Source organism: Calliphora vicina, chromosome 4 (genome assembly GCF_958450345.1).
Source record: "Calliphora vicina chromosome 4, idCalVici1.1, whole genome shotgun sequence".
NCBI lineage: Eukaryota > Metazoa > Arthropoda > Insecta > Diptera > Calliphoridae > Calliphora > Calliphora vicina.
In genome coordinates, this window is record NC_088783.1 from 21,892,256 (window position 1) to 21,911,114 (window position 18,859).

An 18,859-nucleotide genomic window follows, 5' to 3' on the forward strand; every position below is an offset into this window, starting at 1 on the left:
TCCTGCATGATGTCACTGATAGTATCCGCATATACCACTATCTTCCTACCTTTAGACTCAATGATTTAGAGAATAGAGTTTACTGCTAGTAGCCACAAAAGAGGAGAAAGAACTCTATTTTGCAATGTGCCTCTGGTAACTCTGATCTTATCCTAGGGTTGAGTTGATAATCCTGCTATCCAGCATTAAAACTATCCAACTCAACAGGTTCCTCAAAAATGTTAAATTTACTTTAGTGTGTCAATGATCAAATATTATATAAGAATTATATATAAATCTGAGTTTCAATATAATTTCCTAAAAGTCCTTTTCTTTTGAACAAAGGATATTAAAACAAAATATTATCCTTGAACAAAGAATATCTCAAAAATGGTATCTTCCATTTTCTAAAGATTTTCCTCAATATAAGCCATTGTATGGTTAACAACACATACATAATTCAGAGAGGGACCATAAGGGGATCTCGAAATAATAAGCGTTTCATAATATTTAAAAAAATTATCGAAAAACTTTAAATATATATATAGGCATATCTTAATTAGTAATAGGCCAGGACAAACATTTTGAGAAATGGTCTCCTCAAATAAACAAAAATTTTATTTTAGTTTGGAACATCGATACCTTACATCACGACTAGGGCATATGTGTAGTGTGACTAAATATAAGAAAAATTCCCTAAATAAGTTTTTTTGGTCACTAAAACTACATTTTTTAAAAAATATTTTTAAAACAAATAAATTATGATCAAGAATTTGTTACTAAGCGTATGAGGAATTTATAAAAAATAAAATTCGTTCAACTCACATTACTCATACGCAATGACTTCCACAAATTTAACTTTTACTTTCATTGAGCGATTACTTGCTTCATTCATATTATAAAAATTTTACTTTTTATTTGTTATATCAATAACTTTATCGTTACCTTAGTCTTCAACAATACTATAGAACATATTATAAAGAAAAATATTGCATGTTTTTGGTTACTTCTCCACCTACCTCTACCTCATACTTACCTGCCTTAAATAATGTATTAAAGAAATTCCTTTCAAAATTGTCATCAAGTTTAATTTTACTCGGCAAAATTATAAACCCTTTTTTTCAATTCTTTTTGTTGTTGAAATATTACATTTATGCCATGGTTACATTTTTTCTTGTTGATTTTTCTATAATTTTCTTAAAATCAGTTTAAAACTTACAAGTGCTGTGTGTAAGAGAATATGGGTAATAAGTTTATACAAAAAAGAAATTCTTTTAAAATTAAAAAAGTTTTCTCAAGAATTTTCAAAAATTTTAAATTTAGTTTATTATTTGCGAAGTACTTGAATATATGTATATTTATGTACATATACATATGTCATTAAAATATAAACAATTTAAGTTGAAATTATAATTTATCAGCAAAAATGTAGTGGAATGAAGTTCGCTAAATAGATATTTTTGAAATAGTTATCAATCGAGGCTCCATCTCAATTGGGTTAGATCCATAGATTAAACTAGATAGAAAATGGAAAGAAAAAATGTCATGAGAATGTAAATATTAGTGAAATTAAAATTATAACATCTTAATTATAATATTCACTTAAATATTTTTAAAAGAATGCTCTTTTATATGATATGATTTTAATTTAATTTTTGTTTCAATTGTTAAAGTTGCAAGGAAATTATTGATTATCCTTTTAAATTATAGAATTTCCCGACTCTTAACTGAAAGGGCAATACTCCTCCTGTCAATGTATTCGGACAAAGCTATTATATAGATAATTATAATATACACCAATAACCCGGTTGGCGCCGCTATTTGCTACCGGAGAAACACGACGCATTTTTTCATTTAATTGGTTTCGAGATTTATAATTTTAGATGAAAAAATTTTTCAATAAAAAACACCATATTAACGACACAAATCGAAGCACTAACGACACAACTTCGAAGCCATGCGACGCACAGTGGCGCCCGTAGAACAAGTGAGGTTGCAAAAATCAAAAATTGTATGTGCCCCTAAAAATACTAAATAAACCTATTTTACAGTAAATTGTCCAACGATTTCTTATTAAAATCAGATTTTTGGTTCAAAGTTGACTGATTATCATTTTTCAAAAAACAGACCAGTTTTTTATATCGAAAACTATCTAACGGATCGTCATTATTTTTGATTCTATTGATAGACCTATTTATTAAGAAAAGAACAAACAAAAATTGTATTTTTTGCTTTGTATTTGTCCAGGTAAATCTATATTTACCAACTATCCATTTTTCCAATATTTCTCAACTTTGATTGAAAATAAAAAAAAAAACTATCAATTTCTATATTTGCCATATTTTCAAAATAAGTTCTTTGATTATTTCTTTACCTAATGCAAAAATTTCCAGCTGCCCGTTCTTGCCCCATTTTTAGCTAGAGGTAAAATTTTGAAAAAAAAAACTTTTGGTGAAAAAAAAATCGGATTAAAAAACATTTTTTCCGATTTTGACCCATTGTAGGTCCAATTTACTATGGTCTTACATACGCTGCAAAGGTGTTTGAAATATCTATCATTAGATATCCATATTGTCTATATTAATGACTTAGTAATCCAGATATAGTTCAAAAATAGGTAAAAATCGAGGTTATCCTGGTTTTTTCCTTATATCTCAGCCATTTTCTCGATTTTAAATAGCAACCGAGCCGGAAGAATTCCGGAGATATTGATGTATGAATCGTGTATGTTAGACCCCTTTCACACTAGTTAATTTAGTTGCGCTCGTCTCCTTAACCCGACATTACCTCTTGCATCTACAAACACAAGAGACTTGCGCAACTAAATTGCCTAGTGTGAAAGGGGTCTAAGTTAAGGCTTCGGAAAGTTGATTTCAACAGACAGACAGACGGACATTGCTTAATCGACTCCGCTTCTATAAGGATCCAGAATATATATACTTTATAGGATCGGAAAATTATATTGTGGAAATTACAAACGGAATGACAAACTTACATATACACTTATAAAAATAAATTTAAGTAGACATTTTCAATATGAATACAAATTTAATATAAAACTCGATTTTTCAAAAATAAATTTTTTCGAGTAAAACAGAAGCCGTTTTTTTTAAATTCGCCTTTTTTCGATACTATACTTACTATAGCTTCAAAACACAACAGGGAATGTTATTTTGTAATTAGTTTCGAAATGAATATCATTTGAATTTGTATACTTTGTATATTATATTTAGATTTTTTTTTATTTGAATCGAATTACTGGAAATTCTTTTGAAAATTTCAGCCACACTCTTCGGTAGTTGTGCAGCTCTTTTAATGTAATAAAAAGTGTATTCGATGGAAATATTTATGTAAATATTATAAAAGAAATATAGAAATACAGGCAAGCCTCCATTTACGCGGTACTTTATTTATGCGAATTCGATATAACGCGAACTCAAATTAGCAACCATTATTTCAAATACGTGACTTTTTTTACACGATTTTTATATAACACGGATTTCTTTTTTTGAAAACTTCGTTCATTTTTATGAATTTTTTGTTATGTTTTGATCTCTTTTATGTATTCGAATATTTTGTTTTTTTAATTGACATTTTTTCCATAATTTTCGATAAGAAATTATTTTTTTAGTTGAGGTTGAGTTTAGTTAAGGTGGCGATATGTATGTACTTACATATGTGTTTTCTATTTAACGCGATTTTTAGGTCCCAATTTCTTTTTTGTTATGTGACTGATGTATTGTTTTATGCGAAATAAAAAATTATTGGCCCCACAAAAGCATTTCGTTCTAAATTAGAACCTCGTTTTACGTGAATTTGATTTACACGCTATTTTTTTGGGTCCAACAAACCGCGTAAGTGGAGGCCTACCTGTATATGTAAATTAACAGTTTTCAAAATATTTTTGTAGCTTACTCTAAACTATGTAAGTAAACGTATTACCACTTGGCAAAAAGCGAAGGATACATACATATGTATATAAATTTAAATTATTGCAATGAATATTTTGGATAAGTGGATGAATTTTACTTTGATTGTTAGCTCAATAAATCCCAAAAAGTTGTTTCGGTAGGCTACAAAAATTCTTTTAATTTGAGTTATTTATCCTTCCAAATAGACTTTTCACAATATTTTTTTGAATCCTAGTTTCTTTTTCATTATTGTAAAATTAAATATGTTAAAATTGTGACAGCTCGTTGTAATATTATTTAAAACGTTTTAAATTTTTTTAATCAAACTAAGATTTTATTGTATTACTAAGTATGGTGGTGTAAAATTAATTTTTGGAAAACACAAATTTAATAAGGAAACTTTACCTTAACCAAACAACTTTAGATTATAAACACATTTTAATCACTAAGGTCCTGAAGTTAACGGTGTTAACTTTGGTGTTGACTGTGTCGCCTTTAATGTTCTTGGTAACACAATAAAAAAACAATTATAAACAGATACCCAGGGTTACGCCTATAAAATAAACAAAATATATACATATGTATGTACAAATTAATACATGCATAAACACGATTTGCTAAGCATACAAAGGAAGGAATCATAATTATTACGTATGTACATTAGAGTGCTCCAAAAAAATAAAATTGCGAATTTTGACCGTCCCCCCCTCTAGAATTGTTCTATGTATTGTAGAAACACATTGTGTAAAATATTAGGATGATAGGATAACGTTAACTGGTGGCGCAACGACTCTGAAGTTTTGAGGTGCATTTACAAGGGGAAAATATGCAATTTTTTCAGTTTTTGTAAAAATTTTGCCATTAAATAATGACTTTTACAATTTAATTTAAAAGAATCGAAATATGTACGTAATTGTCGTTATAATAAGATATAAAAGACAAAAATTGGTGAAAAAATGTTAAAGTTATTAAAAAATCGCCAGGCCATTAACGTGTCTCAGGCCACTAGAACAAGAAATTTATGAACAAAATTAACATATTTTGAGAAATATTGAAATAAAAGCTTATTTCTACTTAAAATATATCCATATTTACTTGTATATGAGTTTTTGTCCTCGTAGGATACCGTTAACCTATTCGCAGGTATGACCAAAAAAAATTAAATTTTTTTAACGGCAGTTTCAAAACTCCAATTTCAAATTTTTAAAAATTTTGTTAAACAAATTTCAGAATTTTTTGATCATCACATGGGGATTTATTGACAACATAATAGGGAATAAAAATGTGAAAAAGGTATGTCAATACCTCCTATAGTTTTTCCGTACCTGCGATATAAATTTTGCGATTTTCGAGAAAAACAAATTTTTTGGCCATATTTTGGGGAATGACCAGAATTTCCTTACTGTAATGATTTTTAAGTAAAAGCTATTCAGAATAATATAGTCCAGGTAATTTTAAATATAGTCTGAAATTTTTACTAAAATCGGAAAACTTTAACCCTTAAATCGTGAAGGTCAAAGGTCAAATTTTTCAATATTTGGAATTTCTCATGGAAAGATAGCAAAATATTATATATTTTTGGGCCGATTTTGATGAAACTTAAGAAAAATATAAAGTGAAGTCTAGTATTCACAATAACAGTACAAAAATGGGAATTAACCCTTAATAGCACTTGGGGTCCAAATGACCCTCAACTTTTAAAATCACGAAAAACACATTAATTTTGACCGCAAGAACTATTAAGGGTTAATTTCCATCTTTGTACTGTTATTGTGAATACTAGACTTCATTTTATATTTTTCTTAAGTTTCATCAAAATCGGCCCAAAAATATATAATATTTTGCTATCTTTCCATGAGAAATTCCAAATATTGAAAAAATTGACCTTTGACCTTCACGATTTAAGGGTTAAAGTTTTCCGATTTTAGTAAAACTTTCAGACTATATTTAAAATTACCTGGACTATATTATTCTGAATAGCTTGTACTCAAAAATCATTATAGTAATGAAATTCTGGTCATTCCCCAAAATATGGCCAAAAAATTAGTTTTTCTCGAAAATCGCAAAATTTATATCGCAGGTACGGAAAAACTATAGGAGGTATTGACATACTTTTTTCACATTTTTATTCCCTATTATGTTGTCAATAAATCCCCATGTGATGATCAAAAAATTCTGAAATTTGTTTAACAAAATTTTTAAAAATTTGAAATTGGAGTTTTGAAACTGCCGTTAAAAAAATTTAATTTTTTTGGTCATACCTGCGAATAGGTTAACGGTATCCTACGAGGACAAAAACTCATATACAAGTAAATATGGATATATTTTAAGTAAAAATAAGCTTTTATTTTAATATTTCTCAAAATATGTTAATTTTGTTCATAAATTTCTTGTTCTAGTGGCCTGAGACACGTTAATGGCCTGGCGATTTTTTAATAACTTTAACATTTTTTCACCAATTTTTGTCTTTTATATCTTATTATAACGACAATTACGTACACATTTCGATTCTTTTAAATTAAATTGTAAAAGTCATTATTTAATGGCAAAATTTTTACAAAAACTGAAAAAATTGCATATTTTCCCATTGTAAATGCACCTCAAAACTTCAGCGTCGTTGCGCCACCAGTTAACGTTATCCTATCATCCTAATATTTTACACAATGTGTTTCTACAATACATAGAACAATTCTAGAGGGGGGGACGGCCTGTACCTAGAAAGTTTTTTTCGTCCATACAATCTTGGAGCACTCTAATGTACATATCTAAAAGAGTGTTTAGAAAATATCCAAACTTTAGTTATGAAAACTAAAGATATGAAAAAATTGGAGAAAGAATTATTAAATCTTTTGGGAATTTACAAATCAAATGGAATCTGGGGACAAATTACCGCATACGATATCGAGTAAAATTTATCGTAATTTCCTATTTGAGATTATGGCATTCGATAACGAGCAAGAAATTTAGTACATTTTATCATAATTTCGATTTGGACCCTGATGAAGCTCAAACAGAAATATTGAAAATAATCCCAAAAGTTGGAAAATTAGGGCTTTGTTTTAATAAATTTAATTTAACCAAATAAATTATTTATTTTAACAAAATGGTTAAATTTTTTTAATTCAAATCTAATACAAATTAAATTAAAATACATATCGTCACCTAAAATGCAAAAGCGGATGATAGGTAATTTTGTATTACAGGAGAGACAAAAAACTAAATAAAATTAAAAGTGTTGTGGTTACAAATATGTTTTTCTTTCCGTCTATAAAACGGTAAATAGTTGTCCTAATGGATGAAGGACGATAATCTGTGATCACGAATATTTTCAAGCAAAAATCGATTTTTCATATGAAAATAAAATTAAAATGAACAAAAATATTTAATTTTCGCGGTTCTATAAGAAAACGGTTTAAATTCTATAGAAAAACAAAAAATTCCATTTTCAAAAGTGGAACTAAATTGAACTGTGCCGAATCTTGTAACCTACCATCAATATGTGGGTTAGGATGGGTCGATTTAGAAATCGATATTGTGCTATCGATTTTTCCATAGCTTTTGGAATGAGCAAAAAAATTCCACGACGACATATAAAAAAAAATTTCGCCGATTTTTTTATTACCTAAACTTTTTCTGAAATTTGGGCTCCTCGTAAAAGATTTTTTTGATATGTCGGAGTGAAAATTTTTGTTCCTCATTCCAAAAGCTATCGAAAAATTGATGGCACAATCTAAAAAAAATTTGGCCTTACAATTTGGGTCAGGGTCAATTATGGACCGATTAAAAAAGTTAATAGAAAGATTTAGGTGTATGTGGACTAGGAACAAATATTGCCCGCATTTCGTCATACTTCACAGTATAATAATCAGGTTGGCCTCATAATCAACATATTTATGATTGCTCAAACAGTATTCCAGGGGGACATTTGTATGAGGGCTAGGTGAAATCATGGACCGATATTTCCCATTTTCAATACCGAACAAACAGAGAGTATTTTCGGAATTAGCTCCATTCGTTTGGGCACTATCGTGTTTTCAACAGACAGACAGACTGTCATAGCTAGATCGTCTTAGAATCTTATGAAGAACCAGATCCAATATCGATTAACATTAATCGTAATTTTATTATTTGAGATTATAGCATTCGATATCGAACAAGAAATTTATTACATTTTATTATAATTTCTATATCGAAATTATTTTTCGATAAGATGGCACATTGGCGGTAATTTGGTCCCACAATATTCGTAGTTGAAAAATCCTGTTCATTCAATGTGGAGTGTAAAGCATTGAAACACCTACAATTGATATTACAAAGATGACATGTGTTTACATACATACACATAAATACATTAGGGTGGCCCGTTTTCATTTTGGTGAGTTATTTCCAAAAAAATTAAATAAAATTCGAACTAGAATGAATTTTGAAAAACGGATAAAACCGCTTGGGTGAAAATATATGAAGATTATAGTGTATTAATTTAAATACTTCTAGGTGAAAATTAAAGAAACTAAACATTTTTGAGAGAAATCCTTTTTACACTTTGACCCAGCTCACCAAATACTGAACCCAGGACAAACAATTTGAGAAATGCTCAATGCTCTCCTCAAACAAAATGATCTTTCATTTGAAATGGGAACAATGAAACCTTATTTTTTTTTCTTCCATACAAACGGAGCCATCCTAATATACATACATACATACATACATACATACATACATACATATGTTAGTATTTCAATACATAACGCACATACATACATGCATCATACTCGTAAAGCTGAAACTATAAAAAGCGTGTCTTTCTTTTTAAATATCCTCTGACAGGTTGTATGTCTGTATATATCTGTTGGATTTAAACAGAAAAAAATAACACAAAATAATGTTGCATGCTTTCAACTAATTTCAGTTTGTACTTGTTATAGTTTTTATTTTTTTTCCTGCTTAGTTTATTGTCTATATCAACTTTAATGTTTTACAAATTTCTTATTTATTTGTTATTTTTTTTTTGTTTGTTGTTGTTGTGTGCCTTGTATAGTGGCAACAAAATCAAATGCGGGTGTTAACACTGGCCCCACAACACAAGGTGTCAGCAACAACAATAATGCAGGAGCTGTTAGCAGCAGCAGTGCTGCTGTCGCTGTTGGCGATACTGAGAAAACAACTAAAGCACATGCCAATACGGTTTTGTTGAAATCAGTTTCAGCCTTTTTGGCAAGCAATAAACGTAATTCTAGCAATCAATCGAGGACATCGGAAGTTTCATTGAAAACGAGTCGACGCTTGAAAAAGGAAAAAATGGATGAATTAAGTGGGAAAATAAATCCAAAATTGTTGGAACAATTGCGAAAGAAAACCAGATTTAATAAGTGAGTTATTAATAATAAATGTACAGTTAAACAAAATATAATATCAGACAAAATTTTAAAAAGTATTTTATTCTAAACTCCTTCGGCAAATTCATAATTTTTTTTCCTATATTCCATTATTTTCGGCATTTAAAAGTAATTTAACAGAAAATAAAATTACATTCAAGTTAAAAACTTTATTTTTTGAGTTTCATTGTTGAGGGCGTATGATTGATATTTATTGAGTTTATTTATCATACGTTACGGAGGCCGCAGTCAATGGATTGAGTTTATTTTAAAAGTTACATACATATATAGGAAACAAATACAGTAAAAGACCGGAAAAATTGAATTTTCGTTAAAGTCCAAAGTCATGCACTTTTTTATTGCCCCCCAAAATTTGGGGCCTCGGTGTCATTTTTGCAAAAAAGTGATAGTTTTCTCTCATATCTTGCAAACAGTTTGGAATTTTGATTTACTCTCTGAGCAAAGTTTTAGCCCTTGTAATAAAGAACAAAAATTGTAAACATATAAAATCAAAAAAACTTCATTTTCAAGATCAAAATCGCAAAAAGCTGCCTAAAAGTATGCTTTAGTTTATAATAATTTAATAGTTTATGGCCCAAAACACTTAATTCCTTTAGTTTTTTCTTACTAACTTAGTATATTGACCTACCTAAACATTGTTAAGAATCATTCCTAGGAAGTTTATATATTTTAGAAAGTTGTTTATTGAGATCTTAGGTACATTTTTGTAGTTGATTGTTTCCTTGAATTTTGAACGGTTTGCTACCTATGAACAGGGGAATGAATGAATTCAAATGAATTGGAAATGAATTGCAATTCACTTTAACAAATTCATTTGAATTGAAAACTAATTGCAATTAATTTTACAGATTCATTTGAATTGAAAACGAATTGCAACTCCTTTTTACAAATTCATTTGAATTGGAAATGAATTGAAATTAATTTCTGCCTAATTCGTTTGAATTGATTCAAATTTCATTCAATTATTTTTTGTTGTGAAAAGAATTAATTCAAAAGTTAGCTAATTCGTAAAGAATTAAAATCAAAAATGAATGATTCATTCACAGCTCTGGTCTGAAGCCTAATTTTAAAAGATTTATATTGAAGAAAAATTTAATCATTCAATCAATTTTATTAAGCTATTTTGTAATGGATTTTAATTAAAGAAATCTTGAATGATTCAATCAGGAATTATGTAATTCCATAAAGAATGAATTCTTGAGGAATTAAGCCTATGAATTAATTCATAATGAATTCTTTAATGGAATATGTAGTTAAAAGACAAAACTTTATTTGATTTTGAAAATTGAATTACGACTCTCTCTGTACAAACCTCTCTGTAGCTCTGGAATTACTCTCTTCTTTTGTTAATATGGATTCCTTTAAGTTTATTTATATTATTAAATTTGTTTAATTTTCAGAGATGAACTGGATGCTTTATGTCGTATTTACCGCAAATTGGTATCAAATTGTCAATATGCTACAAAAACACTAGCTTCAGGACCATCGGGAGCAGCCATAGCCAAGCCACAAACACAAGAGGTAATCAATCACATCAAAATATTTGAAATTATCTTGCATGATCACAAAACTCTTCACATTTTCAGGGTATCGATCGTATAGTATTTCGTGAACTATTACACAGCACCTTTGACATTGTCACCGAGGAGATTCTAATGGAGCGCATCTTCTGTAGCTGGGATAAGGCACACGAAGGTCTACCATTGCGCTTAGAGGGTTGGCTCGTTGGCTTATCGGTATTTCTGCGTGGTTCACCCAGTGAACGGGCAGCATTTTGTTTTCGTGTTTACGATTTAAACGGTGATGGTTTCATAACCAAAGACGAAATGTTTACTTTGCTAAGGAATTGCCTGATAAAACAGCCACAAGACGAGGATCCCGATGAGGGTGTAAAGGATTTGGTGGAAATTGTATTGCGTAAATTTGATCTTGACAAAGATGGCAAGGTAAAGGAAATTTAATGTTTTCTTTATTTAATTTTATAGAAACAGTAGAATACTAATTGGTATTTTTGTTTAAGGTTTCCTTAGATGATTTTATGCGCACCGTTGCAGCCCAACCTTTATTAATAGAAGCCTTTGGCCAGTGTCTTCCCACAGAAAGTGCTACTATATCATTTTTTTCGACTTTACAAGTTTAATTTAAAATATATTTTTATAATTGTAGCTACAATTTCATAATAATAATAAAATTGGTAACATAAAACTGTGTATTTTAATAAAAATATCAAAGTGTTAAAGAGACGAACAAAAGAATCCTTCTGAAAGACCTGAATTATCAAACTCAAGAACTCCATTTTATACTTATATACATTTTAACAAATGTTACCACTGCACCAAAAGCCAAAATAGCGGCAAAAATTATTTCCAAGGGATCTAGCATCATAAAACTTTGTATTTTCAAAAAATTGGGTATGTTTCTAGAAAAAAGAAAATTATTTGCTTCGGTGCAAATAGTTGCAAAAAATTTGAGTATGGAATGAAGCCTGACCTTCCCACAAATAACCACATATATATCATTCCTTGGGCAAATGCAGGCAACGTAAGTTCTATACTACAGAAGACAAACAACTTTTTCGTAACTTCACAAAAAACATTACTAATATAAACACGAAATTTTTCACAATATTTTCAGTTGCTTTTTAAGTACACACCTCCGGTATTGTAATCCATTTTGGTAAAATCCTAGTTATAACCAATTTTTTTTAAAAAAAATCACTTTTTCCCTAATGCAATTTGTTTTACTTTTTTCAGCTTGAAAACTCTATTTTAAAAATTTAACATTCATAGCTGTTTATTTATAAAGAGAGTGGCTAATTGGCAAACATTTTTGGCATTTATATCGTTAGGAATTGAACCATACATTTTTTTTTTCAAAAAGCGAATGTTGGACATTTGAATTTTTGCCGTAAAAATTGGAAATGGGCACATAGTGCACTGTGAACGATATAGCAATATGTATTATTTAATTGTTTCTACTCAATATAAAATAGTTATGTAATTGATTGGTACCAATCAACTGGAACCACCAATTAATCAATATTAAACTTAGAAAATAGTCGCAAGACAAGTTAATGATCTGGTTATAATGAAACAATTTTAAACGTTCTTGTATTAAAGATCATTTAAACATTTTCATTGGTTTAGTTCAATTATTTATACATTTATAAATGCAATTAAAGGTTAATAGTTTTTAATATTAAGTAATTATTTAACCATTTTTTTTTTTTAACTTAAGTTTAAGTAAATGTAAAAAGAAAGAGGAACACATGCCTTATATTGGTTGAGATGAAGAAAATTCCAAATGATTTGGGCATTAACAATCATCTTTCTACTTTCGCAATATTTGTAGAATTAACTTCCAAATCAACTTTCACTATTCTTTAAATTTTCCGTCCCAACCGTGAATCAATATTTTTTCCCCAGCCTATTCCTGGAGAAATTGCTAATGTTTCAGTTTTATTACAACATATTGAACTGAAGAACGAGGTCTAGATATAGTTTCGAAGATTTATACTAGAGTGTCCAAAAAACCGGCAAATTTGAAAAACCGGTTTCCGGTTTTACCGAAAAAGTGTATTTATGAAAAAACCGATTTTGATTATTGTCTTTTAAAAAAACCTGTTAAACGGTTTAGGTTTTTGTCCTAAAAAAAACAGTTAACCGGTTTATATTAAATTTTTATTTAGTAAGAAAAAGGTCTCCTTAAATTTATTTTTATTTGTGGACTCTAATAGGAAATCTGTTAAGAATTGTGTACTAAATCTTTGGAAATTTTGCATTTTTGGATTCTTAAGACTCTATATTTATGCAATTATTTTATCAGCCCAATTATGAATAAAAATTCCCCTGGAGTTTTTCCCCTTTTCTCATTTTTCCTATTCAAATTCAATGGGAAAAAACTCCCGGGGAACAAACTCCCGCGGAATTTTTTCTTCATAATTGGGCTGTATATCTTTTACGAAATATTGTCAAATGCTATAATTTTCTATAAAATAAATCAATATTTTTAGAAATGGTATCAAAGTTTTTCATAAATATGTTTGAATGAGCTTTAGCAAATATATTTCATTAAAACCGGTTAACCGTCTTATAAAAACCGGTTTCTCAAAAAACCGAAAAGTTAATAAAACCGAAACCGGTGGAGTTTACAAAGGTGAAAAAACCGATTGACAGGTTTTCGGATTCGGTTTTGGATACTCTAATTTATACACATCATATCTATCAAGAATTTTAATAGAAAATTTCCGATTAAATTTTAGTACGATCTCCTCGACCAGGCCTCATCGAAACAATAACATGTAAATTACTAGACGGCATAGATAAATACACATGGGGGCATAGATAAATACTCATATATCGGAAACTCTCCCGTCAAAGGCCTAACTCAATTGTCAAAAACCTAAGTGGTGAGAATGTATTAGTAAAAGAAAACGGCTTTAGCCTCTTAGCGATTTTTCACTATAGTTCAGTGTTTATTATATATTTATGAGAGCTATTTAATGTGAGTTTAAACTCTATTAAGTAATTAACTATATAATTTTTATCTTGAGTTCAAGTACGTGTTAAAAATATTAAACCTCAATGAATAAGAATTATACTGTGTTACAGTGAAAAAACATCCGCCAAGTGAATAAGTCCAAATTAAATTAAGACTGACTGGATATATCACAAATCCGTTTTTTTAATTTGGAAAACTGGATATTAAATGTTAGTATTTATTAGGGATGTCAATCCCGATCCCGAAAATCCAGGGATTTTTCGGGATTAACAAATCCCGAAAATTACGAGATTTTTTAATATTTTAGGATGAAACCTAGAAAGCTAAATTTCAGCATACTTATAATACTAATATAAAACAAGTAAGAGTGTTATATTCATCTTTTATACCCACCAGCAATATGTAGTTTTCGTCTTCTATGGGGACTTGAATCAGTATTTATGATTGAATGAAATTTAATATCATTATATATAAATTATTTATTGACAATAAAATATTTTTTGATAAAGAGGTTATATTTCTAAAATCCCGAATCCCGGGATTTGTAAAACCCAATCCCGTTTGGCATCCCTAGTATTTATACAAATTATATCAATTTAAAGTGTAAAAGATAATTACAAACTATTTTAATTATGTCATTATATTAATTTTTTAATTTTAATTTTAACGGTCTGAAACGACTGCCTGCATCATTCATCATATTAATAAACATGTCCATCAGTATAAGCTTCTACTTATCAACAATGTTGATAGCAGGCAGTTATTAGCATTGTTTGTAAGTATGGCAACACTAAATGTTTAAGCTGCTAACATTAATATTCGAATATACTTGTTTTGTCCGCTAAGAAAAATCATGAGGCTATTCGAATGAAGATGGCAGTGTGTATAAATAGTAGCTGCGGTTGCAGTAGTTAGTGAGTTTATCATAGGCGCTGTTAGAATTAACATAAACTGTCTTGTACATTATATAGTGTAATTTAAGTGTATGTATTATTGTGTATTAAAACATATAGTGACTATTTATACTGTTGTTGTGTAAATTTTGAATAAATAAAGAGTTGTTACAAATTTTCAACTACTAAACAGCTTTTATTTGCAACCAAAAGTATCCGCTTTATTTAAAGGAAATAAACCACCGTTTTTAAAAGGTAAAAACGTAACAATATAATGTTTTAACAGTACATAGAAAGTAAAAACTTTCAATGACAAGTAAAAAATACTGTTGCACAATAGCTTATAAATAAGTCTTACTTTGATACTACGAAACTAGTTACAAGTAACGACTTTAAATCATTTATCATAAAAACTCACAGAAGCCGTTATCAGTAAAAACATAATATGCTCATGCAAATGACTCGTAAAGCAGTGGTAATATATTAGATTGTAAACAAGTCATTATTCGACTACTTATATGTAATGCAAACGGCATATAGTAGTCGTTGTTAAGTATGTTATTATGTAATTGCAAGTCATTATCTACTGTTTGCTGCTTATAGTACTTTTGTTAATGATCATCAGATTGTTAATGATCTAGGCCTATTCGATTAGCTAAATTTATTGCTATAAATTACGTATGTTTTTCATATTAACTCATGAATATTCTATTGATTATTTCAACTTTTTTTTAAATATATACAAAGATGTAATATTGTATTACATCAATTTAAATGTATTACTATGATAGAGAGCACAATGACATCTATCAAAAAAGTTATTTTATAAGTTGCTTACTATTTAAAACGTAACAAGTTATAATTATATTGAGAAAATGACGTAGCAGATATAAACACTTAGTTGAAAGTGTTGTTCACACCAAAAATATTGGTGACAAATAATAAATGCCAATAAAATTACGAACATTCTTTTATTAAAAACATAGTAAACAATATATTCAATTTATATAAATAACTATAAAAACGTTAGTATTTTTAAAAATATATAGTAGCATTCTCAAAGTTAAATTACGATCGAAAGTGTTATTAATTCCTTGGTTTTCTTTATCAGTAAAAGTATTGGAATAAAATCACTTTTCCTTTTCTAAATGGAATTATCATTTGATTTTCTCAAATATTTAATCAATTTCTTGATACTTGCTCTGACCCCCTGTCTAAACCTAATAAATTTTTATCATGATAAACTTCAAAATGGTTGTCAAGATAAAAATTATCAGTTATAGTCTCCATTTGTTAGTATTATTGCTTTGTTATGACAAAATTGTTAGTGCTTTTGCACGGACAACTTTGTTTTGACAACAAACGTCATTAATTGTTATGATAAATATGTATTTGTCAACGAATTGAATGATACTCGTATTCAATTCGTCGAAAAGTGATATTGTTAGTTTAGTAAGCAAACAAGCTAAGTCCACTTTTTCTAAAAAAATAGATTTTAATACAAAACGTTAGAATAAGTAAAAATACAAAGTTATCTTAAAAAACATTTGTATGCTAAAGTGCTATGTCCATTTTGTGGTATGCAAACGAACTAAGTCCATTTTTTTTCGTCAGAACTGGAAATATTAGATCTTATTGAAATTTATTATCATCTCGACTACTGAAATCATAAACGTTGATGTTTTTCTATATATTGTAGAATATCGAATGTATAATTCTTTAATAATGATTGGAAGAAATAATTTTTATTACTCTTCTGGACAATTGTTTTTGCAGATATACCTTATTCAATATAATATGTATTCTAAGTGGTTTCATCAAATATTTGATCAATTAAAAAATTAACCTTACTTAACCCTCTAATGCTTAAACATGCCTCAAAGCACTCATCACAAAATGCCAATAAATGCAAATATGTAACTGATATATCATTTCAAAAATTTTGAAAGATTTTTAAAATAATTTAGGTGCGTTTTTTAGCAACTGTTACATGAGTTCTCGAAGTGCAACATCATTAGAGGGTTAAGAAATTTATCAAAATTTACAACTTCAACATCTGTGCTATTCGTTTAAATAAGCTTCAAGCCAAGAAACAAAAGTACCAGAACATGTCAAAGTTGCTTAACTCAAATAATCTTAACAAAACCATTAAATTTAAAGAACGTTTCTTATTAATATCTTTTGTCACTATTAAAAGAAATTATTGTGTAGGGTACTCAAATAATTTTATAAAGACGTGTAAGTTTTTTAACATGACATTCATAAAATAATCAACTATAAATAATAAAAGTAAAACATTTGCAGATAAGAAAGCTCCCAATTATTTCCATTTCTAAGAAGTACAAATATATACATACATATATGAAAAAAAAACTATATTATTCATACCACACATGAAATGCATTGAATTGATTATCAAGAATAATACTTACATACATATTTTTTTATAATTTTCTAACTGAACTAATTAAAGGTTAATGTTGTATAGAGTTTTTTCTAAGCTTTTTCATATAAGAAGTTTGAGATAGTGATATTAAATACTAATATAATCATTTTCGTTTCTAAAACTAGAAAAAAAAACATGATAATTTAATATAAAAACATAAATAATTGTTGAACTTTGATTGAGATTATTTACAAAATTTTGTAGATACTAACAACTTAGGTTTCAACTTTGAACACTAAGGAGAGGCCTCTTCTTCGTGCCAGAAACAAATATTTTGAAAATTTGCATACAATCAATTTTAACATTATTCAAAGAAAAATTCAAATTTACTATTTTTCTATTAAATTTCAGCGTTATTGAGCATTAAAGTTAGAAACAAGTAAGAGGGCTATATTCATATTATACTTAATAATACAAATTTTAAATATTTGTATGTAAAATTTATTAGTAAAAAAATTTTTATGCCAAAAAATTTTTTTTTTAAATTTCAAAACTTTTTTTTTTAATTTATTAGTGAAAAAAATTTTATAACAAATACATTTTTTTTGGTGAAAAAAAAATTCGAGTTAAAAAAATGTTTTCCTGATTTTGATCCATTGAAGGTCCAACTTACTATTGCGTTATATACTTCGTTGCAAAGAACTTTGAAATATCTATCATTATATATCCATATTGTCTATATTAATGGCTTAATACTCCAGATATAGACCAAAATTTCAGGCACATTTTGTTTTTCACATTTTATTCGCATACAATATGCCAAAGAACATTTAAACTGGAAATGAAAAACTATTCACTTTTCAGATAAATCCAAATACAATTTAAGAGGCTGTGATGAGAGAAATAAGACTGTCAAGTTTGGTAGTAGAAATGTTATCGTCCAATTCATATCGTAAAAGATACTATAACTGCAATCGGATACAGATCCATTTTAAACGATGTTATGTATTCATGCAATGAGGAAAATATGCTTTGGTTTGGAGATTGCAGCACAACAATTACCCCAAATTCACCTCTAGGGTTGTCCTGTTGAAACCACTTGTCGTTGGTGTCCATATCAATTCAATTCAGTTTTTGTCGTACAGAGCACCCATTAAAACACCCATACAAAAATATTTTTAACCAACAGTATAACTATTAGTTAAGGCATAACCAGGGGGGTTACTCTGTATTGCGATGCGAAAGCAAGTTCGATGCGAAAGGTAAATGCGATAAGAATACAATTTAGTACTCTGTATCGTCTACGCAAACGCTTTCGCACAAAATAAACAATAGCGAAATGAAATGTCAAAACTTGTAAATAAAAATATTTTAAACACATTTGTTTGCGATGCGAAAACGGAGTAGAGGGTACCAATTGTTCAGTTTTTCTTTTCTTTCCCAGACTTCGTGTTAATGGGGGTCAGTAACGCTTCTATGTATATTTTATTCTATGGTTATATTCGTCCATAGTGATTTGGCACAACAAACTAAATAAATGACAGCCATTTCGACAGATGTTGCTTTAACAACTGTCAAAGTTCGGAAGTCCTTATTGCAAGACCCATTTATACTTTATGGGGTCGCAAATGAAAAATGTAGAAATTACAAAAGGAATGACAAATACAAAAGGAATTACCACCCATGGGTATAAAAACAAGGAATATCTAACTGAGTCACCAAGAGCTAGTTTTTGGGATAAAATTTTAAATTTGTGTTTTATTTATTATACAATAATACTTATTGTTTATTTAG

General features: G+C 28.5%; 1 protein-coding gene across 1 annotated transcript; it reads left to right on the forward strand.

Annotated features, from left to right (window-relative positions):
• The first annotated feature begins 1,219 nt into the window (after positions 1-1,219).
• On the forward strand, positions 1,220-11,434 carry LOC135956963 (calaxin). Its single transcript, XM_065507598.1, has 5 exons — positions 1,220-1,223; positions 8,929-9,259; positions 10,687-10,807; positions 10,873-11,232; positions 11,307-11,434. The coding sequence occupies exons 1-5, from the start codon at positions 1,220-1,222 to the stop codon at positions 11,424-11,426; spliced, it is 936 nt and encodes a 311-aa protein (XP_065363670.1). The 3' UTR covers positions 11,427-11,434.
• Positions 11,435-18,859: the final 7,425 nt, after the last annotated feature.

Coding starts and splice junctions, on each gene's coding strand:
- LOC135956963 (XM_065507598.1), top strand. Junction 10,808..10,872: donor CCAAGCCACAAACACAAGAG/GTAATCAATCAC, acceptor TCACATTTTCAG/GGTATCGATCGTATAGTATT. Junction 11,233..11,306: donor ATCTTGACAAAGATGGCAAG/GTAAAGGAAATT, acceptor TTTTTGTTTAAG/GTTTCCTTAGATGATTTTAT.